At 45.7% G+C, this 25660-nt stretch overlaps 1 protein-coding gene across 1 annotated transcript in view; it reads right to left on the bottom strand.

The window, feature by feature from the left end:
- Positions 1–25660, bottom strand: part of LOC123803888 (uncharacterized) — a 59961-nt gene continuing 34301 nt past the window's right edge. Inside the window, exons 8-15 of the mRNA XM_045815699.2 lie at positions 23549–23739; positions 23263–23483; positions 21732–21784; positions 20573–20585; positions 17596–17706; positions 11152–11278; positions 10428–10523; positions 1–5733 (exon numbers count right to left, since the gene is read on the bottom strand). Coding sequence (XP_045671655.2) covers positions 3749–5733; positions 10428–10523; positions 11152–11278; positions 17596–17706; positions 20573–20585; positions 21732–21784; positions 23263–23483; positions 23549–23739 — 2797 coding nt within the window. The 3' untranslated portion in view covers positions 1–3748. The remainder of the gene's footprint in view (positions 5734–10427; positions 10524–11151; positions 11279–17595; positions 17707–20572; positions 20586–21731; positions 21785–23262; positions 23484–23548; positions 23740–25660) is intronic.

The raw sequence follows: 25660 nt of genomic DNA, 5'->3' as shown, positions 1-25660 counted from the left end.
TTGAACCAGCCGAAGCTAACATGAGAATTTATTACAAGGATATTTGGGATATCTCACAGAAGAATGCAACAACCGAGGCATGGAAAGGGCAGAAGGAAAGGTGAAACTGGACATCAAGACCAGAAGAAGCAGATCCCGGAACACGAGTTTCCACGGCTTCATCCTTGTCTCTCTCTGCAGACGATGTTTCCCCACATGGTCAGGGGAAGCCACCGAGAGCACCCACGCTTATACATTACAGCTTCAGTTGCTAAAACTATACAAAGAAGGTGTCCGAGCTTTCCAGAAGCTTTCTAATGGAAAAGACATGTGATGGTTACATTATTACAGTGACAGACACGTGCACAGGTTCATAAAGTGCGGACAGGCATTAACACGGAACACGGGCATTTCAGTGACCGAAGACTGGCGAAAAGCATGAAACTAGAAACCTCGAGGAACTGCAAGTAGTTCAAGGAGGCCAAAAAAGTATTGTGTAGGAGGACAGATATTCAGAAATGACGGATAGGCTGGATTTGTAGAGAAGTCCTCATCTACCGTGAGGACAGTACACTTCCAAGTCCACAATTAACCACGTGGTATTTCAGCAGAGGAGTGCATAAGCAGAATTGCATCTTAAAGTAACGACTAAGTGTGGAAAATGCACAAGGGTCATGGTGGGGGAGCTCGTCCACACTCAGGCCAGACCAGCTTGTCGGTACGGTATTTGCAGACTCAGGAGTTCGGCGAGATCAACCCCCTGAGCGTCTCCTGCTGGAGTAAGCGACCGATGAGGGAGGCCTCAAGTGTAGATTCCAAATGCCCGCCGATCTACATTCTGCTATTTGATACAGGCATTGCTGGACAAATTGGATATTCTTTGGGTTTCTTTCACCTCAGGCTCTACAAGGGTTGATCTTGAAATCAAAATATCCAGAACACATGGATCCACACAGAGATAACACTGTCTGATTACCAAAGCCCACAAAGAAAGCTGACTGGAAGGCACTCCTGGGACAGGTGCCAAAATTCAGACTTTACTTAGTAAAAGGAACACAACAGGAATTGTCCTCTGCAGCGTTGTCTCCAGGCCAGTAGGGGAACCTGGGTGGAGACAGGAGAGAGGGGATGCTCCTTCCACCTGGTCTCCTTACACATTCAAACATAACCTGTTGTGCTCCAGGAAGCTGCACGTAAATCCCTCTTAATTTTAAAGCTGGTTTTCTTCTTGATGTGGGATTTGTGGTAGGAACCAATGAGTGGAAATGTGGGGTCACATTTTTTCTACGGTTTACCAAGGTAATTTAAAAGATGGACCCTAAAAATATCTAATTTCAGAATCAAAGCCCTCTTGAGACTTCAGAAATAGAGTCCCTAGTGAGTTCTACACAACAGAGCTGGGCCTCCACACAAGATATTCTGATAAACGAGACCTCTGCTCCCAGCATTAGCCCTCCTGATGACTGATACCCGGCACCTAGGGGAAAAAAACCTGTTCTTGGATATTAGACTAATGGGCTAGTGCCAAAGGTCTATTACTTAGTGAGGAAAGTACTGGGTTTAACTGCTTAATAGTAAATGGAATAATCTAGAATTGCAGTGAGCAAGATTAGGTCACTGTTAGATAACAGACTCCAAGCTCAACCCAACAACTAATGAATCCATCTCTGGGACTAGGAAAGAGAATCATGATAGAAGAGAATTTAAAAATGGGAAAATCTACAAAGTAAGATATCACCCTGTCACTATTCTCTTACAAGTGAAGTTGATAAAAATCACATTCAGATATTAGGGAGAAAAGTAGGAAGTCCATACATTCGAGTATGAATAAAAATTTGGAAACTTAGATACCTTTAACCTGGTGCAGAGGTTTAGAAAATTTTAAGTCCCAATTTCTCAACAGTGACGTTAAACTTGGTAACTAAAGGGAAAAAATACTGCTAGAATCAAAGGCGCAATATACCATACTGACAAAGCAACTTGTATATGAGAGAAGTCTTGACTTTATCGAGTCTGGTAACAAGGTCAGGGTTGGACTCTTCTGAATGTCACCACCATACACAGAATACCATTGACTTTGTCAAGCAACATTGTAAAGATCACTGCAAAGTTCTACCTAGGCTAAGGGTTAGTTCATGCACTGCCAGAGCGAACCCTATCTATCATGAAAGGTTCACAGTGGGAGTCTCCACGTAGAGGATGCAACTGGTGACGAAAGGTGAAACACAGATATTTCAAATGATGCAACAATGAAAACCCTATTTCCTAACACCTATCCAGTAGTCACAGAAATTTGCAGGAAAGCAAAACGGGCTTCCTTGGATACACCAAAAATATATTTCTCACCACAAAAATCTATTTTTTACATTTTCTGAACAGTAACTCTTAAATTAGCTTCTCCATCTAGGTTATTTTTGTTTTACAAAGTATTTTAAGAAACACCAAAAACATAATAGCACACAGCATCGTGATATTTCATCAGAGGGAAGTAACACACACGCTGTCCTTGAAGTACATCTACTTGAGGCACAAAGGCACCAAGCTGAATGGGACAGAACTTCACACAGCATGACCGCCACTTAGCTTGAGTGCTGAGTGACAGAGTTCACACTCCTTTCTTTTGCTCACTCGTGAGTCACTATTGCTGGGTTGTGGTTCCTGCCTGTGAATACTTATTAACCAGATTTAGTATAAATTGTTTCTGACTTTCAGGTTGCAGACGACTTTACACAATTTTGGCTTTTGTACTGGAGAGAAAGGTCAGCAACAACAGACCCCTTTGATATGCCAACAAGCCGTAAGGAAGAAGGAAGTGGTACTATCATTTCATCTGCATATTTAGCAGTAAGATGTGTTATATCAGTTAGCATTTTTACTGTATCACTGAAGCAGAAAAACCAGCAGCACGTGCCGTGTCCTCACATCAGAGGCACTACCAGGTGTGGTATGTGCATTTCATGCTCGCAATTCCATTAGCACACGTGATTCCAAAACACGAGGCCCATGTGTGACTTAGGAGAATCGGCCATAAATACCACTGAGAAATGTCGTATTTAGATGTTTTAATGACTCAATTTATTCACATATTTTTAAAACTTCATTCTTCAGAGTGAACATACCATTAGAATTGGGCATTTTTGATAACCCCGTCTATAAAAAAATGTATGGCTTCCCTTTATAGCCTTATTTCTACGGGCACATGTTTCCAAGGTCTTTAAATTGTTAGTTTTACCCACAATATGAATTCCCCCAAAATACAATATGGTTGGATTACCTGCTGAAGAATGTCCCATATTTAGCATTTTCACTGAGCTTCATTCCTGAGAGTATTTTCTCAATGCACAACGAGCTGTGACTTCTTGATGAAAATATGACATTACTTGCTGCAGTCAAGGGGTTTTTCTTCACTTACTGGACTAGAGTTCACCCCAGTGGGGATATTTCCAGCAGTGAATGAGGTGGGACCTCTACAAGGCTCTCTGATGTTCACAGTATTTATTCCTCGTTGCTTTTCATTTCCCACTGTATGTCTGACAGGGTTTTGAAATCCACTGCATCTCACAGGCTGTTTCTACTCTCGGGGTTCTTACATGAACAGGTTAACCTGCTGAAAGCTCTCCCTACATAACCTCAGAGTTCCTACCCTAAAAGATTACCCAGACAGACAGACAATGTGATGCGAATATTTATCTGAAAGATTTACCCTAACTGTGTTTTCTGAAGTACGAAGAGGTGAGCTCTCTGTCAAAGACGAGTAGTAACTCCATTCCTAGGATTTCTTCACTGTGTGAGTTCTCTGGTGATTAATGAGCTGTGACTTTTGGGAGAAGGCCTTCCCACATTCATGGCATTGGTAGGGCTTCTCTCCTGTGTGAATTCTCTGGTGATTAACAAGCTGTGACTTCTGAGAGAAGGCTTTCCTACATTCACTGCAGCCGTAGGGCTTCTCCCCAGTGTGTGTCCTCTGATGTGGTATGAGGTGTGATTTCCGAGAAAAGGCTTTGCCACATGCACTGCACTCAAAGGGTTTCTCGCCTGTGTGTGTTCTCTGATGATTAATAAGGCTTGACTTCTCCCTGAAGGCTTTCCCACACTCACTGCATTCATATGGTTTTTCTCCTGTATGAGTTCTTTGATGTCTAATTAGCTCCGATTTCTCAAAGAAAGCTTTCCTACAAAGACTGCATACATAGGGTTTCTCTCCTGTGTGGATTCTCTGGTGAGTATTCAGCTGTGACTTCTGGGAGAAGGCTTTTTCACAATCCCTGCACCCGTATGGTTTTTCTCCTGTATGAGTTCTCTGATGAGTTGCAAGACTTGACTTCTCACCGAAGGCCTTCCCACATTCAGTGCATTCGTAGGGTTTCTCTCCTGTGTGAGTCCTCTGATGGGATATGAGATGTGACTTCTGACAAAAAGCCTTCCCACACTCACTGCACACATAGGGCTTTTCTCCTGTATGAATTCTCTGATGATTAGTAAGGCTTAATTTTTCACTGAAAGCCTTCCCACATTCACTGCATTCATAGGGTTTTTCTCCTGTGTGAGTTCTCTGATGTCTAACAAGCTGAGATTTCCTGCTGAAGGCTTTCCCACATTTACTGCACACGAAGGGTTTCTCTCCTGTGTGTGTCATCTGATGGGATATGAGATGTGACTTCTGGGAGAAGGCTTTCCCACACTGAACACACACATGAGGCTTCTCTCCTGTGTGAGTTCTCTGGTGGTTAATGAGACTCGACCGCTCTCTGAAGGCTTTCTGACATTCGTTGCATTCGTAGGGCTTCTCTCCAGTATGAATTGTCTGATGTCTAATGAGCTCTGATTTCTCAAAGAAGGCTTTTCTACAATCACTACATCCATAGGGTTTTGTTCCTGTGTGTGTCCTGTGATGTGTAACAAGCTGTGACTTCCTACTGAAAGCTTTCCCACAGTCTCTGCATTCAAAAGGTTTCTCTCCTGTATGGATTCTCTGATGATTAATAAGATTTGACTTCTCACTAAAGGCCCTCCCACATTCATTGCACCCATAGGGTTTTTCACCTGTGTGTGTCCTCCAATGTGAGATGAGATGTGACTTCCGGGAGAAGGCTTTCCCACATTCCCCACATTCATATGGTTTTTCTCCTGTGTGTGTTCTCTGATGGGATGTGAGCTGTGACTTCTGGGAGAAGGCTTTCCCACACTGGCCACAATTGTAAGGTTTCTCTCCTGTATGAGTTCTGTGATGCGTAACAAACTGGGACTTCTGGGGAAAGGTTTTGCCACACTTACCACAGCCATAGGCAATCTCTCTTATATGTCTGCTCTGATGTTTAATGAGACTGGATTTCTTACTGAAGCGTTTCCTACATTCACTGCACTCAAAAAGTTTCTCTCCTAAACGAGTTCTGTGATATATGATAATCTGAGACTTCTTAGAGCTAATTTTATCATATTTATCATATTCATAGTATTTTAACCAAGTATCAGTTTCCTCGGGCTTGGTATGGAGAAACAATTTATCAAATACACTTAAGCCATCTGGTTCCGTTTTTCCATAATCTGAGTTTGGAATAAGTAAATCTAAGTGCTGTTTTAAAAGAAATCCATCTACATCATCTTCACTGTTTGATTTCCTTAAAGGAACAAAGTTCATGCTCAGATTGAATTTTTTTCCAAATGCATCACATTCGTGATCTTGTTTCATATTTCTAAACTTCTCCTGGTTATCCTGGTGCCATGTCATGTGACCATTTACTTGCAAGACTTGTTCTATAAAGAAAGAAAACCCTGTGAATGTTTCCATGGTTGTGTTTTTCTTTTTTAAGATTTATTTATCTATTTCAGAGAGAGAATACACAAAAGTAGGGGGAGGGGCAGAGGGAGAGTATCTCAAGCAGACTCCCCACTGAGCGTGGAGCCCAAACATGGGCTCAATCTCATGACCCTGAGATCATGACCTGAGCTGAAACCAAGAGTCAGATGCTCAACCGACTGAGCCCCCCAGGAGCCTCTTCTATGGTTGTGTTTACGGAATAAAAAACCAGCAATGCTATTTGAGGGGATGAATGCTTTGGAAGGTTGTCTCTCAGTCCCAAGTATAAGATCTATCCTCTTGGTATTGGGGGAAAACAAAGAAAAGAAAATGCTATAAATAGGAATAAGATACAAGCAGTGTATTAAGTCACCTCTGGTTGTTGTCAAATCTAAGTTTATAAAATGGAGAGAAAATGTAAAAAATTCATCAAGAGCAAGGAGGAACAACGAAAGGAGGGCGGAATGAGGAGCGGATATCCTCCAACCCACCTGACTCCACGAGGCACTGGGGACGGGGGACGGTCAGCCCCTGACTTGTGAAACTTACATTCTAATGGAGAAGAAGATAGAAAATTAACAGGTTTGATAGAGGAACTACTGAAGCCATTACAAGCTTGAAGAGTGAGAAATTGCAAACTTTTCCCCATTTTTAAATTTTTTGGAAGTTTGAAACTTTCCAAGCACATTTTCAATATTATTACCAAGAAATCCTCTTCATGGAATGCATCATCTTTCATTTAACCTGTTCAGGCACAAAACCTTAAGATCTATGTGTTCTTTCACTGAAAATACCCTAAGATAGGGGATGAGGGGAAAAGAGGTCTGGCAGTTAAAAATCAGAGTCTAGTATAGAAATACTAGCTTTAAGATGGAGGTTGAGTCTGAATAAAGGGGTAACAGGAATTGTTAGAGCAGAAGATGAAGTATTTGTAAATTAACCGTTAAATTTTACATTGTAAGACTAAGTACACATTCAGAAATGTTTACTTTTTTCCCCACTAGAAAAATGGGACTGCTGTATGTTTGGTCATTTGTGGTATATCCCAGATACTCCAACTCTCTCCACCACTCTTCCCTGCTCTACTTTAATCTATCTTATTAGCTCAGTGAAATATCTTTCCACTTGGTTTCCCTGCTTCCCATTACATTTTCCACAATATAGTCAGGTCAAACTTTTAAAAATGTAAATCAGAGGGCACCTGGGTGGCTCAGTTGGCTAAGTGTCCGACTCGTGGATTTGGCTCAGGTCATGACCTCAGGGTCGTGGGACTGACCCCTACGTGGGGCTCCATGCTCAGCAGGGGGTCTGCTTGTCTCCCTCTCCGACTCCCTCTGCCCTTCCCCCACTCGCGCACACTCTCTCTCAAATAAATATTTTTTTTAATGTAAATCAGATAACTATTTTTATTTAAAATTACTTGAATCAATCTGTGTTCCTATTGCTTACAAGTTGATGTGTGACCTAGGTCCTGCACACAGCACAGCCTCTATCTCCCTGGCACACAGACCCCCAGACACAAAGGTTTCCCTGCTGTTTCCCTGAAGTCACCAAGACCCTTCCTGACCTGAAACATTCATATTTGTCATTCCTTTAGAGAACACTTTCCTCCAATTCACATAGCTCACTCATTTTGGTCTTCATGTCTAGAACTGGCTTCTCCACGTGACCATGTTGTGGAGTGAATGTTTGTGCGTCCCTCCTACCCACCCCCCGCCCCCAAACCTCTATGTGGAAGACCTAACCCTCAGTGTGGCTGTTTTTGGAAATGGGATCTCAAAGGAATTAAGGTTAAATGAGATCATAAGGGTGGGGCCCTGATCCAAAAAGGTTAGTATCCTTATCAGAAACACCAGAGCAGGCCTCGCCGCCCTCCCCCCACTCCCTGCACAAATGAAGAAAGGCCACGTGAGGGCAAGGCTACAAGGCAGCTGTTACAAGCCAGCAGGACTGTGTCCATCAGAACCCCATCACGTAGCACCTTGACCTTGGCCTTCCAGCCTCCAGAGCTCTGGGAATAGCTTTCTGTTGTTTACCCGTCTGTGGTATTGTTAGGGCAGCCGAGGCAGAGCAACAAACTCTCTGCCCTATTATCATCTGTCTACTTTATTTTATAATAGACCTTGCAGAGTCTGGGCTTTCCCTTGGTTACTGGCCAACTTGAATACTTTTATCCTCCCATGAGAAAGCCAGCACTGTGTAGACAGGGAACTGATCTCTAATGCTCACTATTATAACCACACCACCCAGCACAATACCTGAAGAATAAGAGACATGACTATCTCTTCAACTTCCTGTGACACACGACTACATACAAGGTAGCCCTTGGCTGCCATTCGGGAGCCTGGTTTCTGGAGTGTTCCCACAACTCCCCAGCTGGTAACAGGCCCCCTGTGCCTGGACTGTGTAAACAAGGTACCCTAGGCTGAGCACCGGCTCTCCCGGGAGTCTGCAATGCTGCCGTGTGCCATGCAGAGGCCCCCGGGTGCTGGGTCTTCAGTGAGCTTCCCTGGGCAGAAACACTACACGCATTACTGCATCTTCGTTGCTGGGGTGACCCTCACGGAGAGAGCAGCACAGGAAACCTGTGCCCGGATTCCTTCAGACTCTGCTTGTGCCCCTTCCCCGGTGAGGAAGCTGTCAATATGTCGCTGTAATAACTCAGCCATCTGGACGATATCCTAAGTCCTCCCAGCGACTCTCCGAACGTGGTAGTGGTCTTGAGGACCCTGACACACAACCCTTGTTTAGTTAACTTTGACTACTAACTGCACTGCATTGCAGTGAAGCATAGATGTTCAATATTTAAATGCTGAATTAAAAAAAAATAATAAATGTAAATGTCTTAATTTCTTAACGAAGTTCTACACTTCTGTAAGGTGTTTTCCAGGTTTTTTATTTTTAATCATCTTTAGTCATCCTTCAACTGGAGGCTATCAATGAATGAAGGGCACCTAAAAATCACAAGAGGTTTTTCAAACTACAAACTCCAGTTCTAGAATACTCCATTTTAAAGCTACATATACACCACTGTACTGAATCAATTTTACCGGCAGTGGATCCATAACGCTTACTGTTGGGAAAAAACTGCCCAGGGATTCTAATGCACACCTGGCTAAAAACACCTGAATTAAAACAAGGGGCTTATTGCATAAATATTGTCTGACCCGTAGTGGATATAAACTACAAGCCCTGTGTGCACACAGCTCAGGGACCTAAAGAACATTACATACACTGTGATCAGGCCTGAGATGGAACTTCCAAAAAAAGTGAGAAAAATTTAGCTGGAACAGCCAAGGAACATTCCATGAGTATGAATGCAGCAAAAACAGAGCTTATGCAGAAAGGATTAAGATAAAGCTTAGCACGATCGAACATTCAAACGCAGAGAAGAATAAATATTACATCTGAAAACACTGAGAAATGTTTAAATGGAGCTGACCATGAACTGGGGGAAAAGGGTAAACAGCTGACAGCCTCCAGAGACTCAGACCGTGGTGATCCCGGAGGAAGAGGCCACAGACTGTAGCAGATCCAGACCCTCTTGCTGCCTCAGCTACATTCAGAGGGACTGGCGCCTTGGGCAGTGGGGCCTACCCCAGGAACCCACATCTCTCTGCCCAAAACAATCCTTAGGCCACCTGGCATGCTTGATTTGTATGCAGGGATTCTGGACATTCTGGAGAATTAACACCCCCCAGGGCAATGCTCAAGCCCTGAGAGATGGGAGTGAGCAGGCGACCAGCTTCCTGACCCACAGGGGCTCGCAGGAGCCGCTATGGGTCAGCACCCCTTCCATCACACACACTGCCATTCCCTCTCCACACCATCTCACTGCTCTTTCTCCCACCACAGTGTGGGGACCACATCCCCTGTAAATTCTTGGCACTCAGATACGTATCTCAGGGTCTGGTTTCGAGGGAACCTGGAGTCAACGTCACATAGCAGAGATAGTAGGGATGTAGAACAGATCAGAGACGGCTGGCTGCTTTAGGAACTGAAATACACGGTACCATTTGAGAACACTTTTAAAAGGTTAGACTCTAGCCCCATCGAGCAATTTGGAAAATTCAGAAATGACACATCATGGGCCTAGTTTTAAGTGTGACTTGAGTTAAGTTGATAGTTTCCAAAGGGCAAGAAACTTAATAAGAATGCAAACAGAGAACATTCAATGTACCCCATGGTGTCTAATCTGCAGGAAAAGTACAGCAGAAGCCAATCTTAAACAAGGAGGAAAAGGAGCGCTGTTTGGAAGGAGTAAGAGAGAACTTCCTTTTCTGCTCCACAGGGCACTTCTCTGGGCATCAGACACCCAAACAAGGGCAAAGGAAACCTCCCGAAGGTACAAGAAGAGGTGAACAGAGGACAGAAGGAGACTAAACATGTCAGAACACCTAACAAGAAGTCGAAGTCCCAGACTTGACAAACAGGGAATAATTCGTGGCCTGGACAAGACGGACATATTTAGCAAAGAAGCCACATCTAAATGTGACTTATTTGAGTAGCTCATGTCAGCTGTTCTGAATCACCTCTGAAGGGTTACAGATCTTGAAGAGAGCTCTCCAGAGCACATTTCACAGAAGTCAACCCACTGACCAGCAGAGACTGAATTTCTGCCCTCCCGCACCTGGCTGCTTCTCGCCCTCACCTGGACATTCTGAACTTGCAACTTCTCCATCTCCAATCCACGGCTCCTCTCCTTGCTCCAACTTGAAGATGACATCAGGTTTCATAACTTCATACCCTGTTCAGGGGAAAACACAAAAGCCGTGGCCCCGACTGCTTGGGCTTTAGGGCCTCTGAAGAATGAGCAAGGCCGGACATCAGGCGGACACAGTGAAGATACCCATTGTATCAACAGCGTAAGTAATTCTCAAAGGCAACGGTCTCTCTGGGGCTACTGGGGTCTCAGAATCTTTGACTTCTATTGTCCAGATCCAAAACCATTACACACTTCAGAAGCTCTGGAGCCACTCTGCCTGGGTTCAAATCCAGGCCCTTTCATTTACTAGCTCTCAGTCCTTGGGAAAGTTACTTAGAAGGAGAATAATCGTACCTGCCGCACAAAACTGCTCTGTCAGTCAGTCCACACGTGAACAGTACGTGAAATACAGTAAGTTCCTTGCGTTAGGTGCCGACCACTAACGGTACGAACACTACGATCCTGACAAGCTCCAGAGCCGCACAACAAAAATAAGTCTTCATTATTGCAAGGTGAGGTGCAGATGTCCTCCCTAGTGTCATAGTGCAAGGGACTTTTAGTCTCTTAAGTTCAGGTCCAAAACCATGAGAGATGTCAGAAGCCTCAGAGCTCTCAGCAACTCAAACAGTAGGGTGCTGGGCCTGACGAGGCCCTCGGGGAGCTGCCTTACCCAGCGACACGAGGCTGCTGTAGTTCTCCAACATGACATCCTTGTACAAGTCCTTCTGGCCGGGGTCCAGGAGCTGCCATTCTTTCTGGGTGAAGTCCACAGATAAATCTTCAAACGAGAGCGCCTCCTGTAAGAGCACGGTCCCGGTGAGTCCAAAGCAAGGATCGCTATGGGACGTGGGAAAGGGGGACTGGAGTTTGAGCACAACACTCTCATCACAGCAAGCTACGAAGAATGACGACTGCGTCTCCTTCGCATTACGTCTCTGGGATAAAATGCCATCCCTCCATTCACACGATACCTGACAACTGGAATTCGCAATCTTAAATCTTCCAAACAAAGTATGTACCGAACCTCAACTCTGGCACCAGAGAAGTGGTACCAAAAGAAAAGATAGTAAAACAACACTCTAAAAAGCTGCACAGCCTTGCAGAGGGCTGGAAACATACACACCTATTCATAAAACAAGCTACTGTAACAGCAGGGGCAGAAATGAAGGGAGGGTACAATGTGGGTCAAACCAAGAGCAGTTTGAGGGCCAGCTCAGGCTCTCTGCAAGAGGTAAAGCTTGAGATGAGTTTTAGGAAATTAGCAGTGCTTTCCACAAAAATGGGGATGCAAAGGCATTCTGGGAGCCAACAGCTCCAATGAGACCCCAAAACTGCTAGAGTTTAGGAGGTGCAAACAGTTTAGTTAGACAAGGTCACAGGGCGTAAGGTAGTGATTAAAGGCCGCATGGGAGGCAGGGCCAACTGCAGTTAAACGACCCAGACACTTTCTCTTTCTTTTTTTATTAAAGATTTATTTGAGAGAGAGAGAGAGAGCCTGCAGGGTGGGGGGGCGGAGGGAGAAAGAATCTCAAGCCAACTCCCCATTGAGCACGGAGCCTGACACGGGGCTCAATCTCACGACCCAGAGGTCAGGACCTGAACCAGGCGCCCGTAAGCTAGACACTTTCTTATTGCCAACAGCTAGCCATGATTTCATGGAATGGGAGTGATATATCCAAATCTAGGTCTCAGAAAGGTTTCTGGATTTTACGTCATGATGGATTTCTGTCCCAAAGCCTCCTGAGAGGACCGGGAAACATGCACTCTAAAAAATCCACAATACCATCAGAAAATACAAAACCTACCTAAACAGCACATCATACACTTGAGAAGAGCCAGCAAACCTGACAACAGTTGATAAAAGTACCCGTTTTGAACAACTGAGAGAAAAAAACACTTTTATTAAAAATGCGCTTCAGACATTCAGGGCTCAGGACACTGCCGGACAACACCAAACGCATGTCCTAGGAGTCCCAGGAAGAGAAAAGCAGGATTGTGGTGGACAAAGGAAATGACAGCTACATGCTTCCCAAATGTGGCAAAAGGCATAAGCCGGCAGATTCAGGAAACTCAGCGAACCCCCCACTGGATAAACACAAAGAAAGTCACAACCGAACACGTCATAGTCCCACTGCTACAAACTACAGACAAAGAAAGAAGTCACGTCACCTTGAGGGAACAGCAATTCAAGTGACTGCAAATTTCTTATTCAAAAGCACAGATGCCAGAAGAAAGTAGAACATTTTAAAAGTGCTGAAAGGAAAGGATTTTGTAGCCAATTTAAATACTGATTAGAAATAACTGTGAAATAAGGACATTTACTCTTATGAAAAAAAAACTAAGAGCCTTCAGGGCAGGAGACCTGCTGTGAAAGGGTTAACGGGTGCAGCACCAGGGGGCAACTCAGGGGGGCAGGGGTTAAGAATCTGTGCAAATATGACACTCAGTCTTCTTCTCTTACGTCCTCTGAAATATGTTTGGTGGCTGAATGCAAAAGCCGTGCACCTCCCGCCGGAGTCCCCAGTGTGCACAGTGGTAATAGGACAGGGGTCAGGGGCCTAGATGGTGGTGCGGTTTCCACACCCTTTTCCAAGTAGCAACACCAAGACTGAACACTGTTACGCTTCAAATGACACCACTGAAAAATGAAATGGTAAGCCACAGACAGGAAAAATTATTTGCAAATCCTATTTCTGATTAAAAAAAAAAACTTGACCCAGAACTTAAAGAAAAACCTCTTATAAAGAATGAACAAACAAACAGATAAAAAGCAGGCAGCAAGGTCCTGGCAGCCTCAGACAGCGGAGCAGGTGATGCTGGATCTCAGGGTCAAGCGTTCAGGCCCCATGCTGGGCGTGGAGTCTACTTAAAAAAATTTTTTTAGGGGCGCCTGGGTGTCCAGGATAGTTGGGCATCAGCCTTTGGCTCAGGTCATGATCTCAGGGACCTGGGATCGAGCCCCACAGCACAATCCTGGCTGGTTCAGCAGGGGGAGTCTGCTTCTTCCTCTCCCTTTGCTGCTCCCCCTGCTTGTGTGCTCTGTCTCTCTCTCAAATAAATAAATATTTTTTAAAAAACGTATAAAAGTTTTTTTTAAATAAAAACTGGTATTTTATTTACTTTTTTTAAAGAATTTATTTATTTATTTGACAGAGATAGAGACAGCCAGCGAGAGAGGGAACACAGCAGGGGGAGTGGCAGAGGAAGAAGCAGGCTCCTAGCAGAGGAGCCCGACGCAGGGCTCGATCCCAGGACCCTGGGATCACGCCCTGAGCCGAAGGCAGACGCTTAACGACTGAGCCACCCAGGCGCCCCTGGTAGAGTATTTTAATACATTCTACCAAAGAAGACATAGGAATGGCTAATAATCAGCAATGAAACAGTGAGCAACGTCACTAGTTACTAAGGAACAGAAAGTTAAGGCCACAATGAGAAACCGCCTGACATTCGCCAGCACGATGATAATCAACCAGACGATAACAAGTGTTGGAAAAGATGTGGAGAAACTGGAACTGAACAATGGTAGAAATATAATGTGGTTCTGACACTACGGGACTATGGCAGTTTCCTTAAAAAGTTAAATATAGGGGCGCCTGGGTGGCACAGCGGTTAAGCGTCTGCCTTTGGCTCAGGGCGTGATCCCGGCGTTCTGGGATCGAGCCCCACATCAGGCTCCTCCACTGGGAGCCTGCTTCTTCCTCTCCCACTCCCCCTGCTTGTGTTCCCTCTCTCGCTGGCTGTCTCTATCTCTGTCAAATAAATAAATAAAATCTTAAAAAAAAAAAAGTTAAATATAATTTTACCATACAAAGCAGCAAGGATACTCTCAGGCATGTTCCCAAGAGAAAGGAAAACCGAGGTTCATATGAAACATGTACACAACTGCCCCACGAACAGGACTGACGACCACTGTGACATGTGAATAATCCAGACGCCTACCAAGTGGTGAACAGGTACACAGACAGGGAACACCCACAGAATGGAACACAGGGCAACAGTGAAAAGAATGAATTTCTGACATGCGCCAACACATGGATGGACTTCAAAACCCTGCACTGATGAGAGAAGCCAGACACAGAAGCGCACACATGATATATGCCCACGGACATGAAATCAGAGTAGGCAAACCCATGGCTGCCTCCGCTGCGGGTGGAAACAGGGACTGACGGCAAGACCGCCAGGTCCTCCTGGGTGAAGCAGACCTTCTGCAGCTGGAACGACAATAACACAACATAAAATTACCAGAAAATCACCGACTCACACACTTAACCTGGGTGGACCCTACTCAGCTCACAGTTGAGAAGAGCTGTTAAAGGGATAACGTGAAAGTGGTCAAGCTATGCCACATATTTGACAACTTAGGTAAAAGAGATATTCAAGCAATGCCCTGGAAAATGACAAAAGACGAAATAAAAATCTGAATTAATTCCGTAAATGTTAAAGACACTGACCCCCACAATTTAAAACCTTCCTTCAAAGAAAACTCCAAGTCTAGGTGGCTTCAGAGGTGAATTCTTCCAATCATTTAAGGAATAGATAAAATCACGTCACAGAAACCCCTCCCGAGCGCAAGCTTCTCCACACTGTATAAGGCAAGCCGACCAAGCCAGACAAAAACACAGTAAATGAGCACCACAGGCGAGTAACTGACAGAACCAAGATCCCTAACAAAAAATCAGCAAACTGAACCAAGCCGTGTGTAAAAACAGCATAATGTGACCTGCAGTGCAAGATGGGTTAGCACTCAGAAATCAATAAATCATATGAACAGAACAAGGGAGACAAACCATTATTTCAACAGATGTGGAAAAGGCACATGATGATACTGTGTTTATTGTAAAACACCGTCAACAAACTAGGACGAGAACTTGTAACCACAATCTACACACGACTATAGCTAACAAGATGCTTGATGAAACTCTGAATACTTGCTCTCTGGGGACCAGAAGGACACTGTCCAAAAGAATTTTTCGTGATGACTTACATGTTCTTTGCCTGCACCATCCAACAAGGCAGCCATGAGCCACAAACATCTAGTGAGCACTTCAAAGGTGACTAGGAAAGGATTTTATTTTTAATTTTTAATCTAAATTCAATTAGTTACCATATACTGTATTATTAGTTTCAGGAGTAGAATTTAGTGATTCATCAGTTGCATGTAACACCCAGCACTCATTACATCAAGTGCCCTCCTTAATGCCCATCACCCAATTACCCCATCCCCCTACCCACCTCCCCTCTAGCAACCCTCAGTTTCTTCCCTAGAGTTAAGAGTCTCTTATGGGGGGGGGGGGGGTGCGCCTGGGTGGCTCAGGTGGTAAAGTGTGTGCCTTCCGCTCAGGTCATGATCCCAGGGTCCGGGGATCGAGTCCCACATCGGGCTCCCTGATCAGCAGGAAGCCTGCTTCTCCCTCTCCCTCTGCCTGCCACTCCCCCTGCTTGTGCTCTCTCTCTCTGTCAAATAAATAAAATCTTTAAAAAAAATTTTTAAATAAAATAAATTTTAAAAACTTTAGAGTCTCTTATGGTTTGCCTCCCTGTTTTTACCTTATTTCTCCTTTCCTTCCCCTATGTTCCTCTGTTTTGTTTCTTAAATTCCATGAGTGCAATCATATAATTGTCTTTCTCCGACTTATTTCACTTAGCGTGATACCCTCTAGTTCCAGCCACGTTGTTGCAAATGGCAAGATTTCATTTTTGATGGCTGAGTAATATTCCGTGCCTCTGTGTGTGTGTGTGTGTGTGTGTGTGTGTGCGCGCGCGCGCGCGTGTGCGGTGTGTGTGTGCGTGTGTGTGCGTGGTGTGTGTGTGTACACAACACACCACACCTTTATCCACTCATCAGTCTATGGACACTTGGGCTATTTCCATAGTGTGGCGTTGTGGACATTGCTGCTGTAAACATTGGGGCACAGGTGCCCCCTTGAATCTCTATGTTTGTACCCTGTGGAAAAAGACCTCACAGTGTAATCGCTGGCCTGCAGGGCAGCTCCATTCTTAACTGTTTGAGGACCCCCCATACTGCTCTCCAGGGTGGCTGCGCCAGTTTGCATTCCCACCAAGAGCGTAAGAGGGTCCCCTTCTAATTTTACTTTTGTTTAACTAATTAAACAGCACAGATACCTAACGGCAACCCACTGAATAATAATTTGTCTGGTCTTTGTCTCAGGTTCCCGGGACAGAGCTTTTAAAGCCTTGTTTATTTGAGGGCACCTGAGCAGCTCAGTTAGTTAAGCCTCTGACTCTTGATTTCGGCTCAGGTCACGATCTCATGATAGTGAGATTGAGCCTGTCGGGCTCATGGATGTGGAAATGCTTAAGATTCCCTCCTCTCCCTCTGCCCTTCCACTCTCCCAACCCCTGCTTTCACTCTCTCTAACAAAAAAAAAACCCAAAAAACAAACAAACAAACAAAAAAACCAAAAATCAAATCTTAAGACCTTCTCAAGGTCCTATCGTTAATAAAGTTGGCCCTTGAAAGGAGTGCCTGGGGGGCTCAGTTGGTTAAGCTTCTGCCTTCGGCTCAGGTCATGATCCCAGGGTCCTGAGATCGAGTCCCGCATCGGGCTCCCTGCTCAGTGGGAAGCCTGCTTCTCCCTCTTCCTCTGCTGCTCCCCCTGCTTGTGCTCTCTCTCAAATAAATAAACAAAATCTTAAAAAAAAAAAAAGTTGGCCCTTGAACATCATAGGTATGAACTGTGCAGGTCCACTTATATGCAGATTTTTTCAATAAATATGGTTATAGTACTATAAATGTATTTTCTCTTCCTTATGATTTTAATAACATTTTCTTTTCTCTAGCTTTATCATAAAACACAGTATATAATACACATACAAAATACGTGTTAATCACCCATTCCCGGTAAGGCTTCCGGTCAACAGTAGGCTGTCAGTAGTTAAGTTTTGGGGGAGTCAAAAGTTACACATGGATTTTCCCCAGTGCAGCGAGCAGCGCCCCTGACCCACCATTGTTCTAACTGCTCCAGTTTTGTCCCAACCCGGGTCTTCTACGCTGAGGCTATTTTCCCGACTTCTTAACTACTTCTACATTTTTCACTCGAAGACGTACACACCTCTTCTAATGCCCTGGAATATAAAGTAGCAATCACCTCACCTGTAACATGGTCATTTTCTGTTGCAAGATGAGTAGCACCTCTGAGCTCTGCTCCACCCCGAGCCTCTTCTGCTTCTGCCCCAAAGCTCCGCCAGGAGGCCGTGGCTGGGTCTCTCACACCGCGAGCAGGTTCCTGGCTCCAGGAGCTCCTTCCTTACAACCCATGAGCAGGCTTATCGGTGGGTAACCAGGATCTGCGGACTTAGGAACAAATGCACTTTGATGGTATCTCTGCCCCTCTTGCTAGGAGCCAGGCATTCCCAATCATCTGTGTGTCTCTGCAACTGAAATAGGGCTACCTGGGGGCAGGAACAGGAGATAGTGCAACAGAAGAGCAGAAGTCTGTGAGCTGGCAAACAGATCAAGAGCAGAAATAAAGTACTTCTGACATCCATTCACTGCTCACTCGGGACACCGCAGGATAAATCACTTTCACAGGTACAATGAAGCTCAGCTCTACTTGAGGCAGACAGAATTCTGGAGAGCTTAAGTGATCTGTATGAAAACAGACTGGAGTTTCAGTCAGCTCTTCCCTTCACTGGCTACAGGGCTTTGGGCAGAACAGACAGTCTTCATCCTTAAGACCCACAGCCCCTATCAAAGTCCTCCATGACCCCTCAACTTACAGGGCCAGCTCTAAAACTTCGGATAGAAGCAATTAAAGTCTCCCAGTAAGATTACAGATGGGTGACTTTTACCTTGTTTCCTGCTGACATCTGGATTTAATGCTATGTTGCTCGACACACGGGGGTTATGTATTTCTGGAAGATTATGCCTTAATCATTGTGTAACGGCACTCCTTATGCCGAATCATGCTCCTTTCTTGGCTTTTAAGCTTCATTTTTTTACTTGCTAAAATTGTGAGGATAAAGTGGACCTCTGGGTCTACTTCACGAAGAGATTCTGAGGAATCAATGAAATAATAAGAGGGATGTGAATGCTTTCTCTGTGTTAGGGAAAACACTAAGCGCTTTATAATCTGACACTCACAGACAACCCAAGGAGGCATTTGTCAGAATCTCCACATTACCAAAAGCAAGCAGAGATCTTTAAAGTGACTCGTGTGCATGACTGCACGGCCGTCAGGTAGCAGAACTGGAATACTCTTTCTTTCTTGCTGTGTTCAAGGCACTTATGCTAAAATCCTGTCACGTGTGTGTATTTACGCAGACACAAACCATACGTCCTCGAATTAGCTCTTATCTTAGCACACATTCAGTCACCATATCTCCACGGAAACACAAAGGAACGGCCTGCTGCCCTCAAATCATACTAAAACACAGCACTTAAAAAAAGCTCTTCCCTTTCAAGTCTTTCTGCGATTCAAACTTCAGCACCAGCTCAGAAACACAGACGGAGGTTTCTCCCAGTCACACAAGAAATGATGCGTTTAGATGGTGAAAATACATGCATTTTAGGACAGGCGCTGGCACATGAGCACTGCACAAGTATCACCTCTAATTACTCCTACGGCAGTGAAACATGATGGCAAAGTGCAGAAATGTATACAAGCTAAGCAAGAAACAAGTATTACCTCTTCCACCACACCACAGACAACCCCTCTTAAGAGATGGGGAAACTGTGTGGATATTTTAACAATATAAGTAGTATAGGGTCACATTTAAAATCGGTTTTTGCTCCCCCCTCCCCGCCCCATGCAAAGACCATCCTTCCAGGTCAATAAACATAGCTCTATAATATCCACAGTCTTCTCATATAAAATAATGAAAAGGTAGAAAGTAAAATCTACTCTAAAAGAAAAAACCACAGAAATTATGTAGGGATATACTTGGACAAGAAAACATATAAGATCCATATGAAAGAAACTAAAACCACCGACAGGGACTATGAAGAGGCTTCATACATGTACAGTCTGGTCTTGCTCTGGGATATGAAGACTTCACAGTGAAGCAATTTAGCCCCAAATGCTTTGTATCTTTACTCGACTCCAGTCATAATCTCAAAAAGATTTTCTTAATTCTAAAGTTCATCTGGAAGAAAAAAGGTTCAGGAATAGCTTGGACACTTTTAGAAATACAAAATAATTGGGGCGCCTGGGTGGCTCAGTTGGTTAAGCAACTGACTCTGGATTTTGGCCCAGACTGTGGTCTCGAGGTTGTGAGATCGAGCCCCAAGTCAGACACTGCTCTGCACTCTGCGGGGGTCTGCTTGAAGATTTTCTCCCTTTTCCCCTCCCCCAACACACACGCACACTCTCTCTCTCAAATAAATAAATCTTTAAAAAAAAATCACAAAATAATGATTATGAACAGGTCCATGTAATATTAACATGTATTATAAAATCAAATAATTAAAAACATTTGACGTCTCCGTAAAAGACATGTAGATGAATGAAGCGTTAACAGTTCAAATATGTAAGAATTGAATAGGCAATAAATGTGGCATTTCTTTCTTTTTTTTTTAAAGATTTTATTTATTTATTTGACAAAGAGAGACAGAGCACAAGCAGGGGGAGGGGCAGAGGGAGAGGGAGAAGCAGACTCCCCGCTGAGCAGGAAGCCCGATGCAGAAGTCGATTCCAGGACCCTGGGATCATGACCCGAGCTGAAAGCAGACACTTAACCAACTGAGCCACCCAGGCACCCCAAAAATGGCATTTCAAAGCCATGAGTAAAACTGGATTGTTTAATGAACAGAAGTGATAACATTTTGTATCTCACACATTACAACAAACTACTTCCATATGGATTTTAATTTAAACCACAACAATGCCTTAAGAAAACACAGGTGATGCACCCCAACGTTTACAGCAGCAACGTGCACAACAGCCAAACTGTGGAAAGAGCCCAGACGTCCATCGACAGATGAACGGATAAAGATGTGGTAGAGATACAACAGAATATTACTCAGCCATCAAAAAGAAACTTGCCATTTACAACGATGTGGATGGAACTAGAGGGTATGATGCTGAGCGAAGTAAGTCAACCAGAGAAAGACAATTCTCATACAATCTCACCGACGTGTGGAATCTGAGAAACGAGGCAGAGGGTCATAGGGGAAGAGAGGAAAAAAGGAAGCAAGATGAAACCAGGGAGAGAGACAAACCATAAGAGACTCTTCGTCTCGGGAAACACACTGAGGGCTGCTGGGGGGAGGGAATGGGGTGGCTGGGGGATGGACATTGGGGAGGGTATGTATTGTGGTGAGTGCTGTGTGTTGTGTAAGACTGATCAATCACAGACCTGTAGCCCTGAAACAAATAATACAGTATATGTTAATTAAAAAAAAAAAAAAAAGAACCCAAAGGTGATTACTTGTGTAATTTGGGGGAAAATTTCCCTACACATAATACAAAGGCAAAAACCATAATTTAAAAGTCAATAAATTTAAGCATTAAAAAATTTAAAAATCTCTGCATGGTTTAAAAAAAGTCAATTATAACTGCATAACCGCACCCCCAACACACACACCACGAGCCAGGAAAATATACCTACAACATTTGCTTTGCATTATGCTTTCACTTCACTGCACATAGTAAAAATTCTGGCATTGTGACAAATAAAACTCTGTTTATCATGCAAACCATTTCCTTAAGCAGACAACCAAATTCACAGTGTGATTTTAAAATTTCCTTTGTAATTGTTGTCAAAGACTACTTGGTGAAGTTCACTTGGGCTTCAATGAGTACTTATCAAGAGTAGAAAACTCCCGTCAGGTCAAAATGATGTGGACTTACATGGGGCCTGCGAGGGCTCAGTCAGGAAAGCATCCAATTCTTGCTTCCGGCTCAGGTCATGATCTTGGGGTCCTGGGGTCAAGCTCAGCGGGGAGTCCGCTTGAGACTCTCCTTCTCCTTCTGTCCCTCCCCAACTCCCTCCCAAAGAAAAAAAAAACGATGAAGACTTACTACAGAAGATACACCAAGTTGAGAATTTCAGGTGAACAAGTGCGGCAAGCCATCAGCGTGGGTAGTGTTATTCTGATGACATTTCTTATTCAGAAAAATGCAGACTCAGCCTTGCTCTAATTTAAACAAATGTGTTTTTGAAAGTTGAAAGTTTGAGAAGTTTTCTCCTGAACTCTCTATCTGGCTCCCGTGCGTCCTCTCAGCAGATGGAAGCCTGAGCCCTCCTCTGCACAGCTGGCCCCTTGGGCGCGACTGCTGCTCTGCGTACCTTGGCAGCTTGCCGCACAACACCCAGCGCTCCGCCACAGCGCTCACATGTGTCTTCAGAATGAAGGGGCAACCGTCATCACCGCTGCGCGCTTCCACTCAGCATCAAGTTCTGAAGGAATTTCAGGGGAAAGGTAGAGGAAAATAAAAAATAACATTAATTTACTGACTGTGACAGACGTTTCATACATCATATTGGGTGGTTTCTGTTTTGTTTAATGCATCCAGCACCCACTACGGAAAGTGATAAGGCACAGAGGTTCAGCACCTTGCCCAACGTCGATGACACACTCAGCAAGCGGCAGCTCCGCGCCACTGGTCCCATTCAGTGTCCCCGAAGCCCTGCAGTCACAGCCCCTCAACAAGAGTGGGGGTGGGGGAAGGGAGGGCAAGGCCTCCAGTTTGTTTACATTTTAGTACGTGCCACCCCGTCCCTGTCCAGAAATAACACCACCAGGGCAAACTAAGGATAAAAACAAAAGGAAGAAGGGCGTCTCGGTGGCTCAGCCCACTAAGTGCCTGACTCTCCATCTCGGGTGGGGTCTGGATCTCAGGGTCGTGAATTCAAACCCCGGCACTGGGCTCCATGCTGGGTGTGGAGCCTACTTAAAAACAAAAATGAACAAACAAATGGAGGATTAGTTCTCAGGGGCCCGCTGAAAAAACTCCCGGTGCGGAACGAAACAGTCCACCTTGAGGAAAGGCCTTCTGTAATAGATCGTCATGGCTTTAAGCCGCATATTCCCAATTCTGCTTTTTTAAGGAAATGTAAATAAGATGTACTAAAACTATACCTACATTAACATACAAGAAATGTACCAAAATATTAACCGTGATTATCGCCTGGTGATGGGAACATGAAAGATTTTCATTTGAGTCTGTTTATCAAGCTGATCCAAACTGGCTACAGTGAGCACATTTTAAATTTATAAAAGAAAACAGTATAAACATTTCTTAAAATGTTAAAGTCCAGGGGCACCGGGGTGGCTCAGGTCCTGATCCCAGAGTCCCACGACGGGCTCCCTGATTGGGGGGGGGGGGGATGCTTCTCCAGCTCCTCCCCGCTCCTGCTCTCTCTTGCTATCTCTGTCTCTCAAATAAATATTTTAAAAGTCCTTAACCCAAGAACACAGTCCAGTCCACCACCACACGGTTGAAACAAAGCAAACGAGTAATTAAAATAAAAGTACGTGTTAATGACGGCAAAACCCATCAGAACTAGGTGGGGAAAAGATCATTTCTTCGCACCCCCCCCCCATTTTCAGGCGATAAACATGAGACCCAGAAATCGCGAGTGGAGGGTCCAAAGTCGCGGAGGGGGCCACAGTCGGAGAGAGCGCCTCGGGCGCAGCAGCCAGCGGCTGTCAAAAACTATCTGGGGTTTGTTTCTGGCTTTGGGGTTTGTTTTTAGTAGCGAAGCCCCTTAAGAACGACTCTACTGACACGGGCGGGGCGGGGCGGAGCGGGTGAAGCCAGACCGCAGGGGGCCGGGAGGCCGGCAAGAAAGTCGCCCTGACAGCGGGACCCCAGACCCTCCCTGCGCAGCCGGGGTCCCGGCCCCGCGGGGCGCGCGTCGGGCCGCGGCCCCGGACGGCCAGGGTCGCCCGGCGGGGGTCGTGCTCTGAGGCCACGTCCGCCGGCGGGAGCCCGGGCCGAGCCCAGGAGCGTCCCGGACCCGCGCAGACCCCGCGCCACGCCGCGCTGCCCACGAACCGCCGCCCGCCCACGCTCCGGCGCCCACAGGCCTCCAAGCCTGCCGCCCAGACAAGACCCCAGGTCCTTCCCGAGAGACCCCGAGACCCCCGCACGCCTCCCAACCGCGGCCGGAGGAAATCCGCCCCCGAACCCGCACCGACTCCAGCACCGACCCCAGGCCTCCGTCGTCGGACGCGCAGGCCCGGGAGCCACGTGACCCGCCCCAGCGCCCCCAGACTCGCCGCCGCCCCGCCCCCGCCCGCATGCGCCCCCGGCCCGCACGCCTGCCCGGCCCGCGGGCCTCGGTGCGGTGCCTGTGGGTCCGCGAGATCCCGAGGGGGCTGCGGCGGAGCCGGGGAGGGGGGGGCGCGCGCACGGGCATGCGGGCGCGCACGCGGAGACGCCCACACTCGCCTCTCGCTCCGCGGCGAAGGACAAAGAAAGGGGGCGCAGCCCGAACGCGTCAGGGGCCGAGCGAGTGCGAGTACGCGTGCGCGAGAGAAAGACGCCTTTGTTTTTGCTTTTTTCTTTTCTTTTTTTTTTTTTGGTCAGCTTCTCTCCAGGAAAATGCCTTTGAACTACATTTCCCAGAAGGCTCCGCGGCACGTAGGCGCCCTGCGTCTGAGAAGCGCCGGTCGCCTGGAGCCGGGAGGGCGACTGCCCGCCTGGGAGCGAGGGGCCTGAGCGCGCGTGCGCGAAAAACGGAGAGGATTAGGATTTCAAAAGACTAGGAATAGAAATCCACGCATACCTTAAAAAAAGGAAAAAGACAAAAAAGACAACTGGCTTAATCCAGTTGAGGCGGGGCGCCTGGGTGGCTCGGTTGGTTAAGCATCTGCTTTCTGCTCAGGTCCTGATCCAAGGTCCTGGGTTAGAGTTCCACGTGGGACTCCCAGCTCAGCGGGAAGCCTGCTTCTGCCTCTCCCTCTGCCTCTCCCCCTGCTCGTGCTCTCTCTCGATCACTCTATCTCTCTCAAATAAATAAAGAAAATATAGACATCAACCGTAAAGCTAGAATCCTGCTTAATGTTGGAACATCAGGAGGACTTAGTGGCAAGATAGGGATACCCTACGATCGGGATTTCTAAATCGAAGAGATATCTGAAATGCAGAACATACAGGTAACGTGTTTCGGTGTTCACCGCTGAAATCTGTATTTCCACAGGATTGGGATTTTATTTCATAGATTGTCAGTTATCCTTTGCCTATTTTTCTGTCAGGTTCTTTTTCTACTAGACTCATGGAGTTGTTATATATTATTTACTAATCCTCAGTATGCAACATGTTTTAATTTTTTTGTTTCTTCCTTGTCTTTGAACTCTGCTTATAAAAATGTTGGTCCCTTAGATTTTAGTTTTGACATAAAAAGTATCTAGGTTTCCTTTATGGTTTCCTTATGTGACTTGTAAAGAAATCTTTCTCTTGAAAGAGAAAAAAAAATCTTTCTCCATTTTGTTATCGTAAAGTATTTCCTTGTATTACCATTTACTAGTTTCAGCATTTTGCTTTGACATTTAAGTTTTAATCTTTCTGGAGTTGTGTGTATGCATATAGTGTGAAGTAATGATCTCATTTCATTTTGTTTCCGTAGGGAAGCGAGTTTCCTAGGTCACAAGGTTACACATTAGAAGCCTGAAGGCACAGCATCCTGATTTCGTGGTTTTCAACATCTTAGCCTTGCGGCTGCTTACACCCCAGGGCCAGCAGACCAAGAGCCGCAGTGGAAACATGCTCTCCTCTTCAACTGCCCCAGGATGACCCCTAGGCTTATTATAATACGTGTGTGAGGGTGGCTTCAGCTTCCCCCCACCGCGCCCACCCTTCAGGGAAAGATGGCCTTGACAGTTCCAGCAAGAACCTGGTAGAACCAAAAACTCCCCCTCCCAGGGGAGGAGGGCAACCTCATTCAGAGACCGCCCTGGCTATGACCCACCACCTATACAAAAAAAGAAAAAAAAGAAAAGAGCCCCCTGACCCCAGGGCAGTGGCCACCTCTGGGCAGGCCCGCTCTCTTTCACGGGAGTGCACTGTGGCTTCATGCCTGCTACATTCCTTCTGGCCATGCTAATTGGAGCGTGGATCCTCACGCTAACCTTTCATGGGGAATCCAAGAACCAACACCTCCATTCACACAATGCAGACTCCCCCACTTCCTGAGGTGCTGGGGTTAGGACTGCAACATATGAATTTGGAGAAGGGGACACAATTCAGCCCATAACACCAAGTATCAAATGG

Source organism: Ursus americanus, chromosome 30 (assembly GCF_024610735.1).
Source record: "Ursus americanus isolate L20-20 chromosome 30, mUrsAme1.1.p, whole genome shotgun sequence".
NCBI classification, from domain to species: domain Eukaryota; kingdom Metazoa; phylum Chordata; class Mammalia; order Carnivora; family Ursidae; genus Ursus; species Ursus americanus.
This window is presented reverse-complemented; position numbering and strand designations above follow the sequence as displayed.